The 17,865-nt window shown below is 46.1% G+C and overlaps 2 protein-coding genes across 2 annotated transcripts in view; both read right to left on the bottom strand.

Annotated features, from left to right (window-relative positions):
- The window catches only part of P4HA3 (prolyl 4-hydroxylase subunit alpha 3), a 29,022-nt gene extending 22,945 nt beyond the window's left edge, over positions 1-6,077 (bottom strand). Inside the window, exons 1-3 of the mRNA XM_083362144.1 lie at positions 5,818-6,077; positions 1,200-1,342; positions 379-599 (exon numbers count right to left, since the gene is read on the bottom strand). Of these exons, the coding sequence (XP_083218270.1) occupies positions 379-599; positions 1,200-1,342; positions 5,818-5,999 (546 nt within the window). The 5' untranslated portion in view covers positions 6,000-6,077. The remainder of the gene's footprint in view (positions 1-378; positions 600-1,199; positions 1,343-5,817) is intronic.
- A 6,779-nt stretch (positions 6,078-12,856) lies between these two features.
- On the bottom strand, positions 12,857-15,613 carry LOC310640467 (sialidase-3-like; the record flags this gene model as incomplete). The annotated part of the gene is made up of 2 exons (XM_083362757.1): positions 12,857-14,152; positions 15,413-15,613. The coding sequence occupies 2 exons, from the start codon at positions 15,611-15,613 to the stop codon at positions 13,163-13,165; spliced, it is 1,191 nt and encodes a 396-aa protein (XP_083218883.1). The 3' UTR covers positions 12,857-13,162.
- Between the last annotated feature and the right edge of the window lie 2,252 nt (positions 15,614-17,865).

Here is a 17,865-nt window from a genome sequence, read left to right as displayed (position 1 = left end):
AACTGGAACTCCCCATTTCCTAGTGATAGCTCCAAAGTCACCCAGCCAGCTTTCACGCCTAAGGCAGGACTAGAACTCACCGTCTCCTGGTAATCGTCCCAAAGTCACTCGGCGGGCTGTCGTGCCCAAGGCAGGACTAGAACTCACCGTCTCCCAGCTTCTAGCAGAGTTTGCAAGACCCTGTTTATCACGTTATCTTGTCATCTCGCCTTTTTTGACCTCACCTCCCGGACCCCACCATCCGCAGGCCCCTTAGCCCAAAGAAGACCCTCTAGCAAGCCCACCCACCACTGGACTGCCCCGTTTTCATGAGGGGGAACCCACTCCGGTCCTTCTTTGAGGACTTGTGAGTGGGCCATCTTGACTTCAGCGCCTCACCTTCCCGATGTGGAAACAGTCATCAGCGGACAAGGCAAAGTCCAGGCTGGGATGGTAGACCTCAGGGTGGGCCTCGCTTGCCGTCCGAAATCGGCCTCGGGCCAAGTCTCGGACACTCAGAGCGTAGACATCTTGAAGCCGCAGGAGGGCCTGGGCTGCTCCTTGGAGGTCCTCAAAGAGAGGTAGATGGTCCTCTAATCGATGATAGCTCATCTTCAGGACTGGAAAACCCAGTTGGGTTGGACAACGTATCAGTGATATGCTGGTCAGAGCTGGTCAGAAACAAGCCAGTTTTTCCCATGTTGTGGCAATTGTGAAGATATTCAGCTGCGTTTCTCCACCTCAGCAACTTAAAAGAGGTGCGGACTTCAACTCCCAGAATTCCTTAACCGCTCAAGATGACTGCTGAGCATTCTGGGAGCTGAAGTCTGTACAGCCGCGTTTCTCCACCTTCCGCATTGGAGGCCGGCAACTTTGCCCCTAGGCCAGGGGTAGGCAACCTTGGCTCTTTTGTGACTCGTGGACTTCAACTCCCAGAATTCCCCTCAGCATAGCAGGCTCAGGAATTCTGGGAGTTGAAGTCCACAAGTCATAAAAGAGCCAAGGTTGCCTACCCCTGGCCTAGGCCATCACACTGCTCACAATGGGGGAGGTCTACAGAATTATGGCCAAATAAAAGTAGTCTTCTGTTTACAAACGGTCGCTAAATGAGCTTTTGTAAATCGAGGACTGCTTTTATTTGGTCCTACTCCTGGAGACCACCCCTCTATTTAAACGAACTTTCTCTCCCCGGCAATTAAAGAGTGGTAAGCAAAGGACACCTTGGGTATTCTCGCTTCCTTCCATGCTATAAACGACATTTCTCCAGTCTGACTGCAATCTCTTGATCAGGGCAAACGCCACCAAGGGGTTCTCCAGGGATCCGCCCGATCCCTGATGCAAATCCTGGATCTTCTGGTAGAATCTGGAAGACAGAAATGTTATCATCTATTAATCCATCAGTCGGGATAGAGCTGAAAGGGACCTTGGAGGTCTTCTACTCCAGCCCCCTGCTAGACCCTAGTCCATTTTCGACAAATGATTGTCCAATCTCCTCTTAAAAACCTCCAGTGATGGAGCACCCACAACTTCTGGTGGCAAGTTGTTCCACTGGTGAATTGTTCTCTCTGTCAGGACGTTTCTCCTTAGTTCTAGGTTGCTTCTCTCCTTGATTAGTTTCCAACCTCTTATAATTCTAGACAACACAGTATCAACGGTAGAGACCTTCACGTTTCTGGGTTCTCTAATGTCCCATAGACTTAAAATGGACCCCTAACATCAAAAATGTCACCGAAAAAACACAACAAAGAATGTTTTTCCTGTGCCAACTCAGGAAGCTCAGACTGCCCAAGGAGCTGCTGAGACGGTTCTACAGAGGAAGTACGGAGTCTCTCGTTTGCACCTCAGTCACTGTCTGATTTGGCACAGCAACCGAACAAGACAGACGCAGACTTCAACGGATAGTGAGGACTGCAGGAAAAACAAACAAACAACTATTGCAACCAGCCTGCCTTCCATTGAGGAGTTGTATATTGCACGAGCCAGAAAGAGGGCTGTGAAAATATCTACAGACCCCTCAGATCCTGGACGTAAACTATTTCAACTTCTTCCCTCCAGATGACGCTATAGGGCAGGGGTCTTCAAACTTGGCCCTTTTATGGCTCGTGGACTTCAACTCCCAGAATTCCTGAGCCAGCGTGAGGGAACTATGACCCTTTGATGACTTGTGGACTTCAACTCCCAAAATTCCTCAGCCAGTGTGATAGAGCAGGGGTTTTTTCCCGCTCCTGCCCTCCTCAACTTGGAGCCGTTTAAGATGGGCGGGCTTGAGGCGTGTCAAACCTGGCCCCTTCATGCTGACTGAGGAATTCTGGGAGTTGAAGTCCACGAGTCACGAAGGGGCCATAGTTCCCCCATGCTGGCTGAGGAATTCTGGGAGTTGAAGTCCGCAAGTCATGAAGGGGCCCTAGTTCCCCCATGCTGGCTGAGGAATTCTGGGAGTTGAAGTCCGCAAGTCATGAGGGGGCCATAGTTCCCCCATGCTGGCTGAGGTATTCTGGGAGTTGAAGTCCGCAAGTCATGAGGGGGCCATAGCTCTTTCATGCTGGCTGAGGAATTCTGGGAGTTGAAGTCCGCAAGTCATGAGGGGGCCATAGTTCCCCCATGCTGACTGAGGAATTCTGGGAATTGAAGTCTGCAAGTCATGAAGGGGCCATAGTTCTCTCATGCTGACTGAGGAATTCTGGGAGTTGAAGTCCGCAAGTCATGAGGGGGCCATAGTTCCCCCATGCTGGCTGAGGAATTCTGGGAGTTGAAGTCCGCCAGTCATGAAAGGGGCCATAGTTCCCCCATGCTGGCTGAGGAATTCTGGGAGTTGAAGTCCACAAGTCATGAAGGGGGCCATAGTTTCCCCATGCTGGCTGAGGAATTCTGGGAGTTGAAGTCCACAAGTCATGAAGTGGCCAATATTTGAAGACCCCTGCTATAGGGAATTGCAAACCAGTACGACTAGACATAAGGACAGTTCCCCCCCCATGCCATCACTCTGCTTAACAACTAATTCCTACAACACTCAAAATACTAGCAAAGCTGTATTACTATTATACTCCTCATCTTTCCTATCACCTATCCTTATCTTCTCATGACTATAACTTTGCTGCTTGTATCTTACAATTTGTATTGTTTGGGGTTTTTTTTTTGTACCCTAGTATGATTTATGCTGTTTGCTTAGCTAGTACTCTGTGACTATCACTAAGTGTTGCATCTTATGGCTGATGATGAAGTTGTTGTGTTTCACGATTTGTGATGAATGTATTTTCGCGTTGTACACGATCGTGATTATCAATATTACTTGTAGGGACACGGATAGCTTCAGCACCGGAAACAAATTTCTTGTGTGTCCAACCACCCTTGGCCAATAAGAATTCTGTTCTGTAAAGAATAAAGAATTCCGTTGCTTTTTTGCCCTGCCTTCTGTTCTGTCCCAGCCTAGGTGAGTCCTGGAAACCCCTCTTCCAATCAAGCAGGCAGGAACCACAAGAAAAAACCAAAACCCCTTTTGTTATTCACAGAGCTGAGTCAATGTCCAAGGCAAACAAACACAGTCCAGAGAAACTCCATCCTCAACATGCACAGCGGCCTTCGGCAACCAACATTTCCCACACCTTCCCTTTTATAATTCAGCCCAGGCGTGGCTTCCTAAAGCCTTCTCCTTTGCCTTTGGAGCCACCCCATTGCATCCCTCTGTCCTACTCGCTTCTCTTGCCGGCGCTTTCGCGCATCCTGGATTTGTCCCAGATGTGCTTCATCACTGTCCAACTCAGACTCCCAGCACAGCTGTGTCTCAGCCTGAGGGCGAGTAGAGGGGCCGGGCTCCTCGTCCGACTATAAGTCTTGGAGCTCCTCAGAGCCTTCCTCTGACTCTAATGTCATTCCAGGACCCTCCTCCTCCTCCTCTGAGTCCTCAGACTCAGCTGCCGGATCCATGGGCTGGTGAGGAATCTCAACACCTTCAGGTGCTTTGGAAACTAGCTTGACTTCCCCCCTCTTCTTTGTGGCAGTCCCTAAATATGAATTGTTAATATTAAATATTAAATAATATTGATTTAATAATTCGGGGAATAAAGAAAGGGTCGTTTCCCCTCTGCACAGTTCCTGGTTTGGGTTCATATTGTAAGCTGCCCCAAACAGCAAGATGGGCTGCCTATCAATTTAATAAATAATTAAAATAAACTTTTACTGCCTGTGTGTCTCTTCTGGTTAGGAAGAAGTTAAACACGACGGGAGAGTCACTAGTCCATCCTGCTGTGTTTCTTTAATAATAATAACAACTGGATTTGGGTTTCCAAAAACGGTAAAACACAGAAGCATTTTTTTAATTATTATTTCAGCTTGCTCAATTTTTTAAATTTTTCCAGACTGAAATGGGGTCTGGAAGCGCCTCCTTCTCCCTTCCCTGAAAATTAAGGTAGGATAAAATGGCTGGTTTTTTTTTTTTAACCACTTAGACTTGGGGAATTTGGTCTGCAGAAGAGGAGACGGTGGAGGAAATAAAATGCAAAATAAAATCAGTTCAGCTTTGCTGTAGCAGGCCACTTAACCCAACTGAAATCTAACAGACAGTGCAAAGTAGGAAAAACGGGGGCTTCGTCTATCTTACTGGATTTGAGAGTAATGGGGGGCCGAACTAGTTAATTTTTGGGTGAGAGACCCCCCCGCCCCCCCACTCCAACCCCTTGAGCTGCAATTTTTCCTCTGCAGTTGGTGTGCAATCCACTTGCCAGGGTTGAAAGAAGGAAGGAAAGAAGGACGAAAGAAAAAAGGAAGGGAAGGGGGAATAAAATGGAAGAAGAGAGAAAGAAGGAAGGGAAGAAAAGAAATGGAAGGAAAGGGGAAGCAAGGAAGGGGGGGAAATAAGAGGAAGAGCTGGGGGGAAGATATATGGAAGGGAGGGACAGTGGGTGGAAGGGGAATGGAGAAAGAAAGAAAAAGAAAAAGAAAGAAAGAAAAAGAAAGAAAGAAAGAAAGAAAGAAAGAAAGAAAGAGAAAGAAAGAAAGAGAGAGAAAGTAAGAAAGAAAGAAAGAGGAAGGAAGGAAGGAAAGAAAGAAAGAAAGAAAGAAAGAAAGAAAGAAGGAAAGAAAGAAAGAAAGAAAGAAAGAAGGAAGGAAAGAAAGAAAGAAAGAAAGAAAGAAAGAAAGAAAGAAAGAAAGAAAGAAAGAAAGAAAGAAAGAAAGAAAGACTTTGGATCTGAGGCATCCTGGATCTGGAGAGTCTTCATTTTTAACTCTAGACACAGTAAAGTTTGTGCACTTTGGGGATAGTTGTGGCCGAAGGAAGGGAGGGAGGGAGGGAGGGAGATAAAAGAAAGAAAGAAAGAAAGAAAGAAAGAAAGAAAGAAAGAAAGAAAGAAAGAAAGAAAGAAAGAAAGAAAGAAAGAAAAAGAAGTTAGTAACATCACTGGAAAGGAAGGAAGGAAGGAAGGAAGGAAGGAAGGAAGGAAGGAAGGAAGGAAGGAAGGAAGGAAGGAAGGAAGGAAGGAAGGAAAAGAGAGAGGAAGAGGTTAGAAAGTCATCACTGGAATGAGAAAAAGAAAGAAAGAAAGAAAGAAAGAGAGAAAGAAAGAAAGAAAGAAAGAAAGAAAGAAAGAAAGAAAGAAAGAAAGAAAGAAAGAAAGAAAGAAAGAAAGAAAGAAGTTAGTAACTCATCACTGGAACGGAAGGAAGGAAGGAAGGAAAAGAGAGAGGAAGAGGTTAGAAAGTCATCACTGGAATGAGAAAGAAAGAAAGAAAGAAAGAAAGAAAGAAAGAAAGAAAGAAAGAAAGAAAGAAAGAAAGAAAGAAAGAAAGAAAGAAAGAAAGAAGAGGAAGGGGAGCAGGGGGGGGTCTCTCCTCCCGCCTCACCTGTCGAGGTCCCGCAGCCGGCCGGCCTCCTCCTCCAGGTAGTTGCGCAGGTGGCGGAGCAGCGCCCCTTCGGTGCCCAGCGCCCGGCGGATGCTGAGCATGGAGCTGAAGGTCTCGCCCGGCGCCGCGCTCAGCCCCACCAGCGCCGGCAGCACCAGCACCAGCGCCGCCGGCAGCACCATCGCGCCTTCTGAGGAGGGGCAGGAGCAGGGGGAGGCGGATGGGAAGCAGACGGGGAAGCCGGGCGGGGAGGGCGATGGGGGGGGGAAAGCAGCCCCGGAGGGAAGTGGGGGTCAAGTGGGAGGGGGGAAGGCCGTGGGAGGGGGGTCGCTGGGGAGCTGCGGCATTTTGGCAGAGGAGTGACCGATAGCAATCTATGGGGGGCGAGGGGGGGGGTCTGTGAGCCCTGCAGGTCCAAGCTCATGCAAAATGTGCGGGGCGGTGGGGGTGGGGGTGTGGGGGGGTCTGCGTGACTTTGTGTCTGGGAGGGTGGCTCCTGCACCCCATGGCCGAGCGCCACGTTGCAACGTTGCGGGTAAATCCACCAAGCTGTGGACAGGACAAACGGAGAGCATCCAAACGCTGCAGCATGAAATCACAACCCCAGGATTTGAAAATGTGAGACACACACACACACACACACACACACACCCGTCCGCTCACGCTTCCTTTCAGGGCTAGAAGTCCCTCTTCCTATTTTCCCCACAACAGCAACCCTTCGAGGTGGGTTGGGCCGAGAGAGAATTAGCTTTCATGGCTACAATGGGATGCTCTCCTGGTGGTTGGCCCAAAGTCACCCGTTTGGCTTTTGTGCCTAAGGCAGGACTAGAACTCACCGTCTCCTGGTGAATGGCCCAGAATCACCCAGCTGGCTTTCATGGCTAAGGCAGGACTAGAACTCACCATCTCCTCATGATTGGATGACCCAGCTGGCTTTTGTGCCTAAGGCAGGACTAGAATTCACCATCTCCTGGTGATTGGCCCAGAGTCACGCATTTGGCTTTTGTTCCTAAGGTGGGACTAGAACTCACCATCTCCTGGCGATTGGCCCAGAGTCACCCAGCTGGTTTTCATGCCTAAAGTGGGACTAGAACTCACCGTCTCCTGGCGATTGGCCCAAAGTCACCCAGCTGGCTTTCATGCCAAAGGCGGGACTAGAACTCACCATCTCTTGGTGATTCGATGACCCAGCTGGCTTTTGTTCCTAAGGCGGGACTAGAACTCACCGTCTCCTGGTGATTGGCCCAAAGTCACCCAGCTGGCTTTCATGCCAAAGGCGGGACTAGAACTCACCATCTCCTGGTGATTCGATGACCCAGCTGGCTTTTGTTCCTAAGGCGGGACTAGAACTCACCATCTCCTGGTGATTGGCCCAAAGTCACCCAGCCGGCTTTCATGCCAAAGGCAGGACTAGAACTCACCGTCTCCTGGTGATTCGATGACCCAGCTGGCTTTTGTGCCTTAGGCAGGACTAGAACTCACCATCTCCCTGTTTCTTTGCCAGCACCTTCACTACTACTATGCATCAAACCGGCTACTTGTGCATTGTTTTCATTTTTCCTGAGTGCGCAGAGCAGCTGTCCGTCCTCTTTGCTTGCGAAGAATCTTTCCTACAACCTGGTGCGCTCTGGAAGGGCGAATCAATACCAGCAAATGTTCTGGTGCAACGCTGAGATTTTGGACCCATCTCTTTTGTTGATTTAGAACCCTTCGCACCCCACAAGAACTTTCCTGCTTCCCTAAATTGCTTCCACAATTTTGCACATGGCTACCCTAATCTTTTAAGACGAGTGCCTATTCTGCCACCTAGTGGAGAGTTTGGGCATGACCTGTAGAATACTCTGTATTAAATCAGAATACAGCTGGAAGGGACCATAGATTGTATTAGCTTTTTTGGCGGTGGCTGCACATGGCTGGCTCATGCTTAAGTGATCGTCCACTAGGGCTCCAAGCTCTCTCTCTGAGGTGCTGTGTTTGGTTCTTCTACCTTGGTTTTTCCTGCCCAGGTGTAAAACCTAGCTTTTCCCCCACATTAAATTTCATGTTGTTGGCTAGGATTAGGGTTCACAAAATTCACAGTTTTGCGGATGGTTGTCCTAGTTCAGGGGTTCCCCGCTAGGGGTGGAAGACGATATTCCAGGGGGTGCAAAAACTTGAGTTTTCAAAATTATATAATGTTTTATTATTATTATTTTTTTAAAAAAATAGAATTCAATAGTAATCATTCAACAAGAACATATTGTCTGAGTATCTTATCCACTAATACAAATTGAATTCCTCATCCCTAAATAATAATAATAATAATAATAATAATAATAATAATAATAATAATAATAATAATAATAATAAGTTGGAAGGGACCTTGGAGGTCATCTAGTCCAACCCCCTGCTAAGGCAGGAAACCCTATACCATTTCAGAAAAATGGCTGTCCAGTCTCTTCTTAAAAACTTCCAGTGTTGGAGCATTCACCACTTCTGGAGGCAGGTGGTTCCACTGGTTAATTGTTCTAACAGTCAGGAAGTTTCTCCTTAGTTCCAGGTTGCTTCTCTCCTTGACAAGTTTCCATCCGTGGCTTCTTGTCCTGCTTTCAGGTGCTTTGGAGAATAGCTTGACTCCCTCTTCTTTGGGGCAGCCCCTCAGATACTGGAAGACTGCTCTCCTTTCACCCCTCACCCTTCTCTTCATTAAACTACACATACCCAATTCCAGCAACTGTTCCTTGTATGTTTTAGCCTCCAGTCCCCCGATCATCTCTGTTGCTCTTCTCTGTACCCTTTCTAGAGTCTCAACATCTGTTTTGCATTGTGGTGACCAAAACTGGATGCAGTATTCCAGGTGTGGCCTTACCAAGGCGTTGTAAAGTGGTATTAGTACTTCACGTGATCTTGATTCTATCCCTCTGTTAATGCAGCCTAGCACTGCATAGAGTGCTAGGCATAGACTGCCTAGCACTCTAAGCCGGGAAGGGGGGGGGGGCGGCAGTCTTCAAACTTGGCCCTTTTGTGACTCGTGGACTTCAACTCCCAGAATTCCTCAGCCAGACACGAATTCTGGGTGTTGAAGTCCACGAGTCATAAAAGGGCCAGGTTTGAAGACCCCTGCTCTAACCATTGATAAAATAGGTCCCAAGTTTGAAAATATTCTGTTTTTTCTTCTTCCTTTCAACCGTAAAGTAAGTCTGTCCATTTCCACACAGCCTAGTATTTTTTGTAATTATTTTTTCTTCCGGTGGTTGTTTCTTCGTTCTTCCAGTATTGTGCAAATATAATTCTTGCCGCTGTTATCACATGTAAAATCAAGTATGTACTTTGCTTATCAAGTTTTTCTGTCATTATACCTAGTAAAAAAACACACAAAAACAGGTTTATAGTCTTATGTGTTTCTCTTAACATTTTTTTCTAACCAATTGTCAATTTTTGTCCAATATCTCTGTGCTTTACCACATGTCCACCACATATGATAATAAGTACCTGGTTTAAGCTTACATTTCCAACATTTCGCTGACATATTTTTAAACATTTTTGCTCATCTAGTTGGTGACAAGTGCTATCTACAGAACATTTCTTATTAAATCTGAAAATGGAAGATGAACAGGTAAAAGAGACAATGATAGTGTGGGCAAAGAATTTTGGATATAAAGTTTGTGGGAAAGAAACTATAAATTGACAATGTCAGCTTCATATAGAGTTTTCACAATTAGTATAGTGTCTATGCATAATTGGTTGCCGTTATCTTGAACTTTTGCAAGGGGTGCGAGAATATATCAGAAGCGTTCTAGAGGGGTGTGGGGTATTGTCATGCACAAATGAAAAGATTTTTTTACTTTTTTAATTTTTTTTACTTTTTGTAAACCTCTCTTTCTTTCGGTAAACAAGGAAATTAGCATTTTTATGCTTGTAAAAGATTCTTCTGTCCTACTAAGTCTGCCTTTAGCCCATTTCTCAATCCCTTGCCATTGCATATCCAACACACCTTCCGCCTTTGCCCCACACAACAATCCTGTGAGGTGGGCTGGGCTGAGGGGAGAAGGATTGGCCCAAAATCACCTAGCTGGCTTTCATGGCTAAGGAAGGACTTGAACTCATGGTCTCCCACGTTCTAGCCTTCCTGGGAACAGAAAGCGATTTAGATTACCTGGATTTAAAAATCAATTCCCATGATGTTACAACCTAAAAGGGGATTTTTCAGAAAACAATATGCCGTCGGTTTGTGACTCCAGAAAAAAAATTGCCTAGAATGTATAAAGATACTTCAAGTTTACATTTGAAATAAGGGCAATATTAAGAGTCACTATTATTCTGGATCAGACTGTCATTTAATGATTTATCTCCTTACTAAGACCCCCGTGCTTGGCCTGTATAGGCGGATATTATCACCGTTAACAGCCCTTGTCAGATAGCAGAACTCATGAAAGTACCTTTTATCATCCAGAAGTACCTTTATTTGCATGCAGAGAAGATTACAGCAAAACAAGATGTGGTAGATGATACATGCACGGTATTTCCAAGGTCAAAAGACAGTAATGACCCACAGTGTCTGCACGTGTATCTGCCAGTTACAGAGGAGGAGAATCACCCAGGGAGAAGAAGGAGGAAGTCCGTCTCAGGAAGGGGAGGGGTGAAGGCACAGAGTCAGGAGAAGGAGGAAGCACGTCACAGAGTAGGAGGGGTTGGCTGACCAAGTCAAGTTAGCATATTATAATTTCCCCAAACAACCACATGGTGGCAGCACAATGCCTGCTGAATTTGTAAAAAAAAAGCCAGAAATTTCAAATTCATTCATTTATTAGATTTTTATCTTTTATACATACAAAGAGTTTTAAAGATCAACATTCAATTGAAATCCGATTATTATCCTCCTGAGAGTAATGGAGAGCCAATTAAAAAAGAGTCAAGGAAGATTATTTTAATATGGTTATTGTTCTGAGACTATTAATATGTGCAAAAATAGAAAGATTCTGAAATTTCCAGAATGGTGGCACGGGTGATGAAGATGACACAACTAGCAGAGATGGAAAAAAAATGACAGAGAAAGATCAACAACTACGTTTGAATAAAAAAAATAGAATTCTTTATTGACCAATTGTGGAATTTGTCTCCGGTTCATAAGCTCTCAGTGTGCATACAAGCAACAGGTGATTACCATAATCATAATCATTTATCAGTGGCTGCAAACTCCTTAGAGACTTTTTTTTGCTAAAAAAAGAAAAGAACTTATGCTTCAATGTTTTTGAAGATCAGAGAAAGAAATGATGATGTAACTTTCCAGAGAGAGGGGAAAATGTTAAGATATTTAAATATTTGCTTTGGGTCTGGAGGGGGAGGTTCCCTTTTTCCTGCCTTTTTCTTCTATGTGCTCTGTGATTTACCTCATGATGTTCCTGATGTGTTGATTCACCTCATGATGCTCCTGCTGTCTTGATTTACCTCATGATGAGGTAAATCATGATGAGGTACCTAGATTTACTTCATGACGCTCCTGTGCCAACTTATCTAGTTTGCTGTACATATAGTTATAAAATATATTTATTTCCCTGAGACCATCCCACAAGTTCAGGTTCATGAAAAATATGCAGGGGGTGTGTGTTTCTGCCTGAGTTTTGATCTAGGAGGATCGCTCCTGCACCCCATGGCCAAGTGCAACGTTGGGGATAAATCTAGCAAGCTGGTAACAGGACAACGGAGAGCATCCGAACAGGACAAGATGAAATCACCCCCAGGATTTGAAAATGCCCCCCTCATCCACACACTACCCGCCTCCTTTCAGGGCTAACAGCCCCTCCTCCTATTTTCCCCACAGCAACAACTGTGTGAGGTGGGCTGGGCTGAGAGAGAAGGACTGGCCCAAAGTCACCCAGCTGGCTTTCATGGCTAAGGAAAGATTTGAACTCATGGCCTCCCATTATATAGCCTTAATATTGGGGTTCAGTTCCTGCTCCTGGGAACAGAAATTTATTTTATCCGGATTTCAAAATCAATTCCCAATTTACAGGCTGTTACACCCTAACAGGGTAATTTTCAAAAAACGGTATGCCGTCGGTTTGTGACTCCAGAAAAAAATTGTATAGAATGTATAAAGATACTTCAAGTTTACATTTGAAATAAGGGCAATATTAAGAGTCATTTTACTATGACTGGTGAATTTGTAAAAAAAAAAGCCAGAAATTTCATATTCATTCATTTATTAATTTTTATCTTTTATACATAGAGTTTTAAAGATCAACATTCAATTGAAATCAGATTATTATCCTGCTGAGAGTAATGGAGAGCCAATTAAAAAAGAGTCAAAGAAGATTATTTTAATATGGTTATTGTTCTGAGACTGTTAATATATGCAAATATAGAAAGATTCTGAAATTTCCAGAATGGTGGAACGGGTGGTGAAGATGACAGAACTAGCAGAGATAGCAAAAATCAACTACTATGTTTAAATAGAATAGAAAGATCAACGACTAAGTTTAAATAGAATAGAATAAAAATAAATAGAATTCTTTATTGGCCAATTGTAGAATTTGTCTCTGGTTGATAAGCTCTCAGTGTGCATACAAGCAACAGGTGATTATCATAATCATTTATCAGTGGCTGCAAAACTCTTAGAGACTTTTTGCTAAAAATAGAAAAGATCTTATGCTTAAATGTTTTTGAAGATCAGAAAAAAAATGATGATGTAACTTTCGAGAGAGATGGGAAAAAGTTAAGATATTTAAATGTAATAGCTGGAATAGTAAACTGTACAATGAGCCAGAATACACAGTTGTGGTTGATTAGTTGGAGGACTGGCTCCTGTATGATGCAATCTGCGCTGTGATTGGTTGCTTTGGGTCTGGAGGGGGAGGTTCCCTTTTTCTTGCCTTTTTCTTCTATGTGCTCTGTTATTTTACCTCATGATGTTCCTGATGTGTTGATTCACCTCATGATGCTCCTGCTGTCTTGCTTTACCTCATGACGTTTGGCTGTCTAGATTTACCTCATGATGTTCCTGTTTGCCGACTTATCTAGTTTGTTGTATAAATAGTTATAAAATATATTTATTTCTATAAAACTACAACTTTGTGTTAGCGTCTGTGACTTCATTTGGACACTGGCTGCACAATTCCCTGATGAAAAATGTACATGCATCAAGAAGATCAGAAGCTGCTTTTATATAATTGTTTTCCATGTTTTTTTTTCACAATTTACTATTTTTCTTTATTGTCTTTAGTTTCCATTCTGGTTAGCTCCTATTATGTTTTTTTTAACTCTGTTAAAAAAAATTCAATAAAAAATTATGTATAAAAAGTCTATGATTTAATCCTCCTCTGGTGCTGATGGGCTCCAGAAATGTGGGCCTGGCTTGTATAGGGAGTTAATTCTTTTCCTCACAGCTTGCGTCCTGAGTTTTCAAGAGTTTTGCGCCACTGAACAATCGGAAGGCGATCTCTTCGTAGGACGTTGACTTTCCACATTCGAACAAACAGCCAAAGAAGAGGCGATTTTCCACAGTGCAAACATCCAAGTCTGAGTAGCCAATGGGTCCTGTGTTCAAGATCCATGGCGTCTTCCAGGAATTCTCCTCCAACGGACAGGGGTTCAAGTAGACGCCCAGATCCACACGCTTCTTTCGGTTGGTGGGATGGGAGAAGATCAACCATGATTCAGGGGTCTTAGAGGAGGCCAAGGGAGAACCCAGTTGTGGTGAACGAAAGCTCACCACGCTGCCTTGGCATCCATTAGGAGGTTCCTCCAGCTTCTGAGATTGGAAGGGGGCTTCAAAGCGGATTCCACCGTCTCTGCTGAAGGTCTCCACTCGGTATCCGTCACGGCCACGGGCGTTACAGTATAACACCGGGCTGTTGTTCTGGTCCACCAGCTCCGCCATTTGGCACTCCAAGGCCGGCAGCGGTTTTTGGAGAAGCTGGCCCTTCAGCCACGTCCTCCCACCGTCGTTGCTGTAGAAGGCGAAGGGGTGCGGTTTGGTGCCACAGTACAGCGGGTGTCCAAACCAACGTGTGTGGATGTAGTAAGCGTAAGCCGGGACGACCAGCCGCCCGGAGCTCAGCTGCACCCCATGGCCCGGTCCTACAGCAAACGTGGCCCAGTTGCTCACATCCTCTCCGATCACCTGTTTGGTCACATCCGTCATTGGGCTCCAGGTGCGTCCGCCATCTTTGCTGAAGATGTAGGCCAGCCTGGCTGCGTTTTTCCCTGTCTTGATCTGATACTGTTCCGACACATCGGCTTTCACACAGATGAAGAACAAGAAAATTGTGCCTTCCTTTGCGTCGTACACTGGACACGGATTCATGGTGCGATATTTGGATAAAAAAGCGGTTTCCAGAGTTTGCAGGGGACCCCACTAGAGAGAAGATATGAAATGGTCAGATATGAAATAGTCCATCAGATCGTGGCAAATCATGTCGGCTTTCTTTGGGGAAAAACCCAGAAAAAGCTTGGGACTTATTTCAGCTATTGTATTGCCTATTTTGCACTAATTCATGTTTTGTTTTAAGCCAGTTTTGTAGCAAGCCATTGTTCTAATCTAATTTGTGCACCCTACTGAGCTATAAATTGCTTTGTATACAAGCCACAGTGTTCTTTCATCCACAACACTAGGTATAAATCATTTGCTTTAATTTATGCACAACACTAAGTAAAAACCACAGTTTACAAGCCACAGTGTTCTAATTCATGCCATCAATCATGGTTTCTGTACGTTGAACATAGAACGATAGAACCATAGAATTGTTGCTCTTCTCTACACAATTTCTAGACTCAACATCTTTTTTATGTTGTGGTGAACAGAACTGGATGCAGTATTCCAAGTATGATCTTAATAAGGCTTTGTAAAATGATACTGCCTTAGTTATGCGTCCCTCATTTCATGTTTTGTACTTATCCTTTTTTGCTCTCAGTTGGTCTGAGAGTTATTTCTGCAACGGTGCTGGTTTTTTCATGGTTTTCTTCTTTTTCCTTTTTAGTGGTATTGAACTGGACTGGGCTTTTATACTCATATTTTTCAGAGTTTCCCAAGCTTCTTTAGTTTATTTCCCCTTTAAAATTTTGATCTACTGGATCCTTCCCAAGTTTATGTTGAATTCTAATATGACATGGTCACTCACCCCTAAAGTTCCTGCAACTTCAATCCCCTCCATCACTTCTTGTCTGTTGGTAAGAATTGGCAAAAAAAAATCCCATTGTTTTGAAGCCTGTTTTTCCTCCCCTGCAGAACCCAAATAAGAAAAGTGTAGAATTGGGCTGTGATGCTAATAAAATGTTCAGGTTTCTCTGGCCTCAAAGCTGTCTCACAAGGGCATCCCCAAAACTCAAGATACTGGCATTCAATTGCCCGACACATGTCCACCATCTTGACTTTTTTGACCTATCTCAGCCTGTTTCCCAAACTTTTGATTTGACAGTGTTGGCTGGGATCCCTCACCTGCTAAGCCACAATGAAATAAACTGAGGTTAATAACAACTTGTCTGGTTCAAGCGGTCATGTGAATGCAGCCATACTGTGACACGGGGTGGAAAGACAATCTACGGGGTGCTCGGACTCCACCTGAAAGGTGAAATGACCAGAGATAAAGTAAAGGCTACTTTTGGACTCTGGGGTTACCTTGACAGACAGACCCTCTTTTCGTCCACGCCGCATCACCAGGAACCTGGCGTGTACATCCGGGTACGCGGTACGTTCCTCTGCGAAGGCCAGGAAAGCGGACTCCGAAGATAGGTAGAGCAGAGCGGGGATCCGGTAAGAGGTGTCCCCCTCCTGGCGGAAGAGGGTGACCTTCTCAGACACCCCCAGAGTCTCAGCCATCTTCTCTGAAGACGGGAAAATTCCAGGAGAGGGAAAAAGATCAAGCCAACATATCCAATCTTCAGCAGTAGCAATTTAGCCCATCTGAATGCCCTGCAGGCAAGGTTAAGATAGGTGGACTTCAACTCCCAGAATTCCTTAGCCAGCTCTGCTCTGTTCTGCTGGCTGGGGAATTCTGGGAGTTGTAGTACACCCATCTTGAAGTTGCCCAGGTTGAGAAAAATCTACCTTTGAAATAGTTTGTTGTTGTTGTTGTTGTTCAGGAGAGCTCCTGCATTTCAGGAAAGTTGCTTAGTTTCGAAAGGGGCTCATTCTGTTCTTAATCTAATCTTAATATATATTATTCTTAATATATTTGCCACTCTTGCAAGCTTATTCTAGGGCTGCAAGCATTTGGGGTCTCCTTCCTGTTCCGATGGAGGGGAAAAAGGATGGGGAGGGCCTCTGAAAGGTCCAGTCTGAAAGACAGGTGCCAATCTAAGCAAGAATACCAACGGGGGGGGGGAACAGAGATATGGGGAGAAGTGGGGGATGGCTTTTCCTTCTAACCATCAATCCGCAGTGGAAAGCGATGTTGGGGGCGAGACTAGGCAACCACTGGCAATTCTCTAGATTGTTCCACACACACCCAAAATCTCCCTATTGCACCATGTGTGCTGGGGGGGCGGGGGGGCAGCGGCACACTGTGCCCCATGGAAGGCGGGGAAAGCAGCCTTCTGCAATTGGAGGAGGGCATGCCAGCCAGCCACCCCCACCCAGGACCCTGAGGAGTTGGAGTTTCTTCTCGTTCTCCAGGACTGCCCCTCCACAGGATTACCCCTCCCTCAGAATCCCCCCTTCCCCCTCCCCAGGACTGCTCCTTCCCCTCTCCTGTGATCCCACCTCTCCCTTCTTGAGCACTCCCCCCCCCGCGTCCCTGGCTCAAAGCACTGCGGAACATCTGGTGCCTTAGAGAAACCCCTAACCCACCCGAAAGGGAACATCTGGTGCCTTAGGGAAACCCCTAACCCACCCGGAAGGGAACATCTGGTGCCTTAGGGAAACCCCTAACCCACCCGGAAGGGACGATCTGGTGCCTTCTTAGGGGAACCCCTAACCCACCCGAAAGGGAACATCTGGTGCCTTAGGGGAACCCCTAACCCACCCGAAAGGGAACATCTGGTGCCTTAGGGGAACCCCTAACCCACCCAGAAAGGGAACATCTGGTGCCTTAGGGAAACCCCTAACCCACCCGGAAGGGAACATCTGATGCCTTAGGGGAACCCCTAACCCACCCGAAAGGGAACATCTGGTGCCTTAGGGGAACCCCTAACCCACCCGAAAGGGACCATCTGGTGCCTTAGGGAAACCCCTAACCCACCCGGAAGGGAACATCTGGTGCCTTCTTAGGGGAACCCCTAACCCACCCGAAAGGGAACATCTGGTGCCTTAGGGGAACCCCTAACCCACCCGGAAGGGAACATCTGGTGCCTCAGGGGAACCCCTAACCCACCCGAAAGGCAACATCTGGTGCCTTAGGGGAACCCCTAACCCACCCAGAAAGGGAACATCTGGTGCCTTAGGGAAACCCCTAACCCAACCGAAAGGGAACATCTGGTGCCTTAGGGGAACCCCTAACCCACCCGAAAGGGACCATCTGGTGCCTTAGGGGAACCCCTAACCCACCCGAAAGGGACCATCTGGTGCCTTAGGGGAACCCCTAACCCACCCGAAAGGGACCATCTGGGGCCTTCGTAGGGGAACCCCTAACCCTCCACGAAAGGGAACATCTGGTGCCTTCATAGGGGAACCCCTAACCCACCCGAAAGGGAGCATCTGGTGCCTTAGGGAAACCCCTAACCCACCCGAAAGGGAACATCTGGTGTGCCTTACGGGAACCCCTAACCCACCTGGAAGGGAACATCTGGTGTGCCTTAGGGGAACCCCTAACCCACCCAGAAAGGGAACATCTGGTGCCTTAGGGAAACCCCTAACCCACCCGAAAGGGAACATCTGGTGCCTTAGGGGAACCCCTAACCCACCCGAAAGGGACCATCTGGTGCCTTAGGGGAACCCCTAACCCACCCGAAAGGGACCATCTGGTGCCTTAGGGGAACCCCTAACCCACCCGAAAGGGACCATCTGGTGCCTTAGGGGAACCCCTAACCCACCCGAAAGGGACCATCTGGGGCCTTCGTAGGGGAACCCCTAACCCTCCACGAAAGGGAACATCTGGTGCCTTCATAGGGGAACCCCTAACCCACCCGAAAGGG

This window comes from Vipera ursinii (assembly GCF_947247035.1).
Source record: "Vipera ursinii genome assembly, chromosome: 4".
In the NCBI taxonomy this organism is placed as follows: domain Eukaryota; kingdom Metazoa; phylum Chordata; class Lepidosauria; order Squamata; family Viperidae; genus Vipera; species Vipera ursinii.
This window is presented reverse-complemented; position numbering and strand designations above follow the sequence as displayed.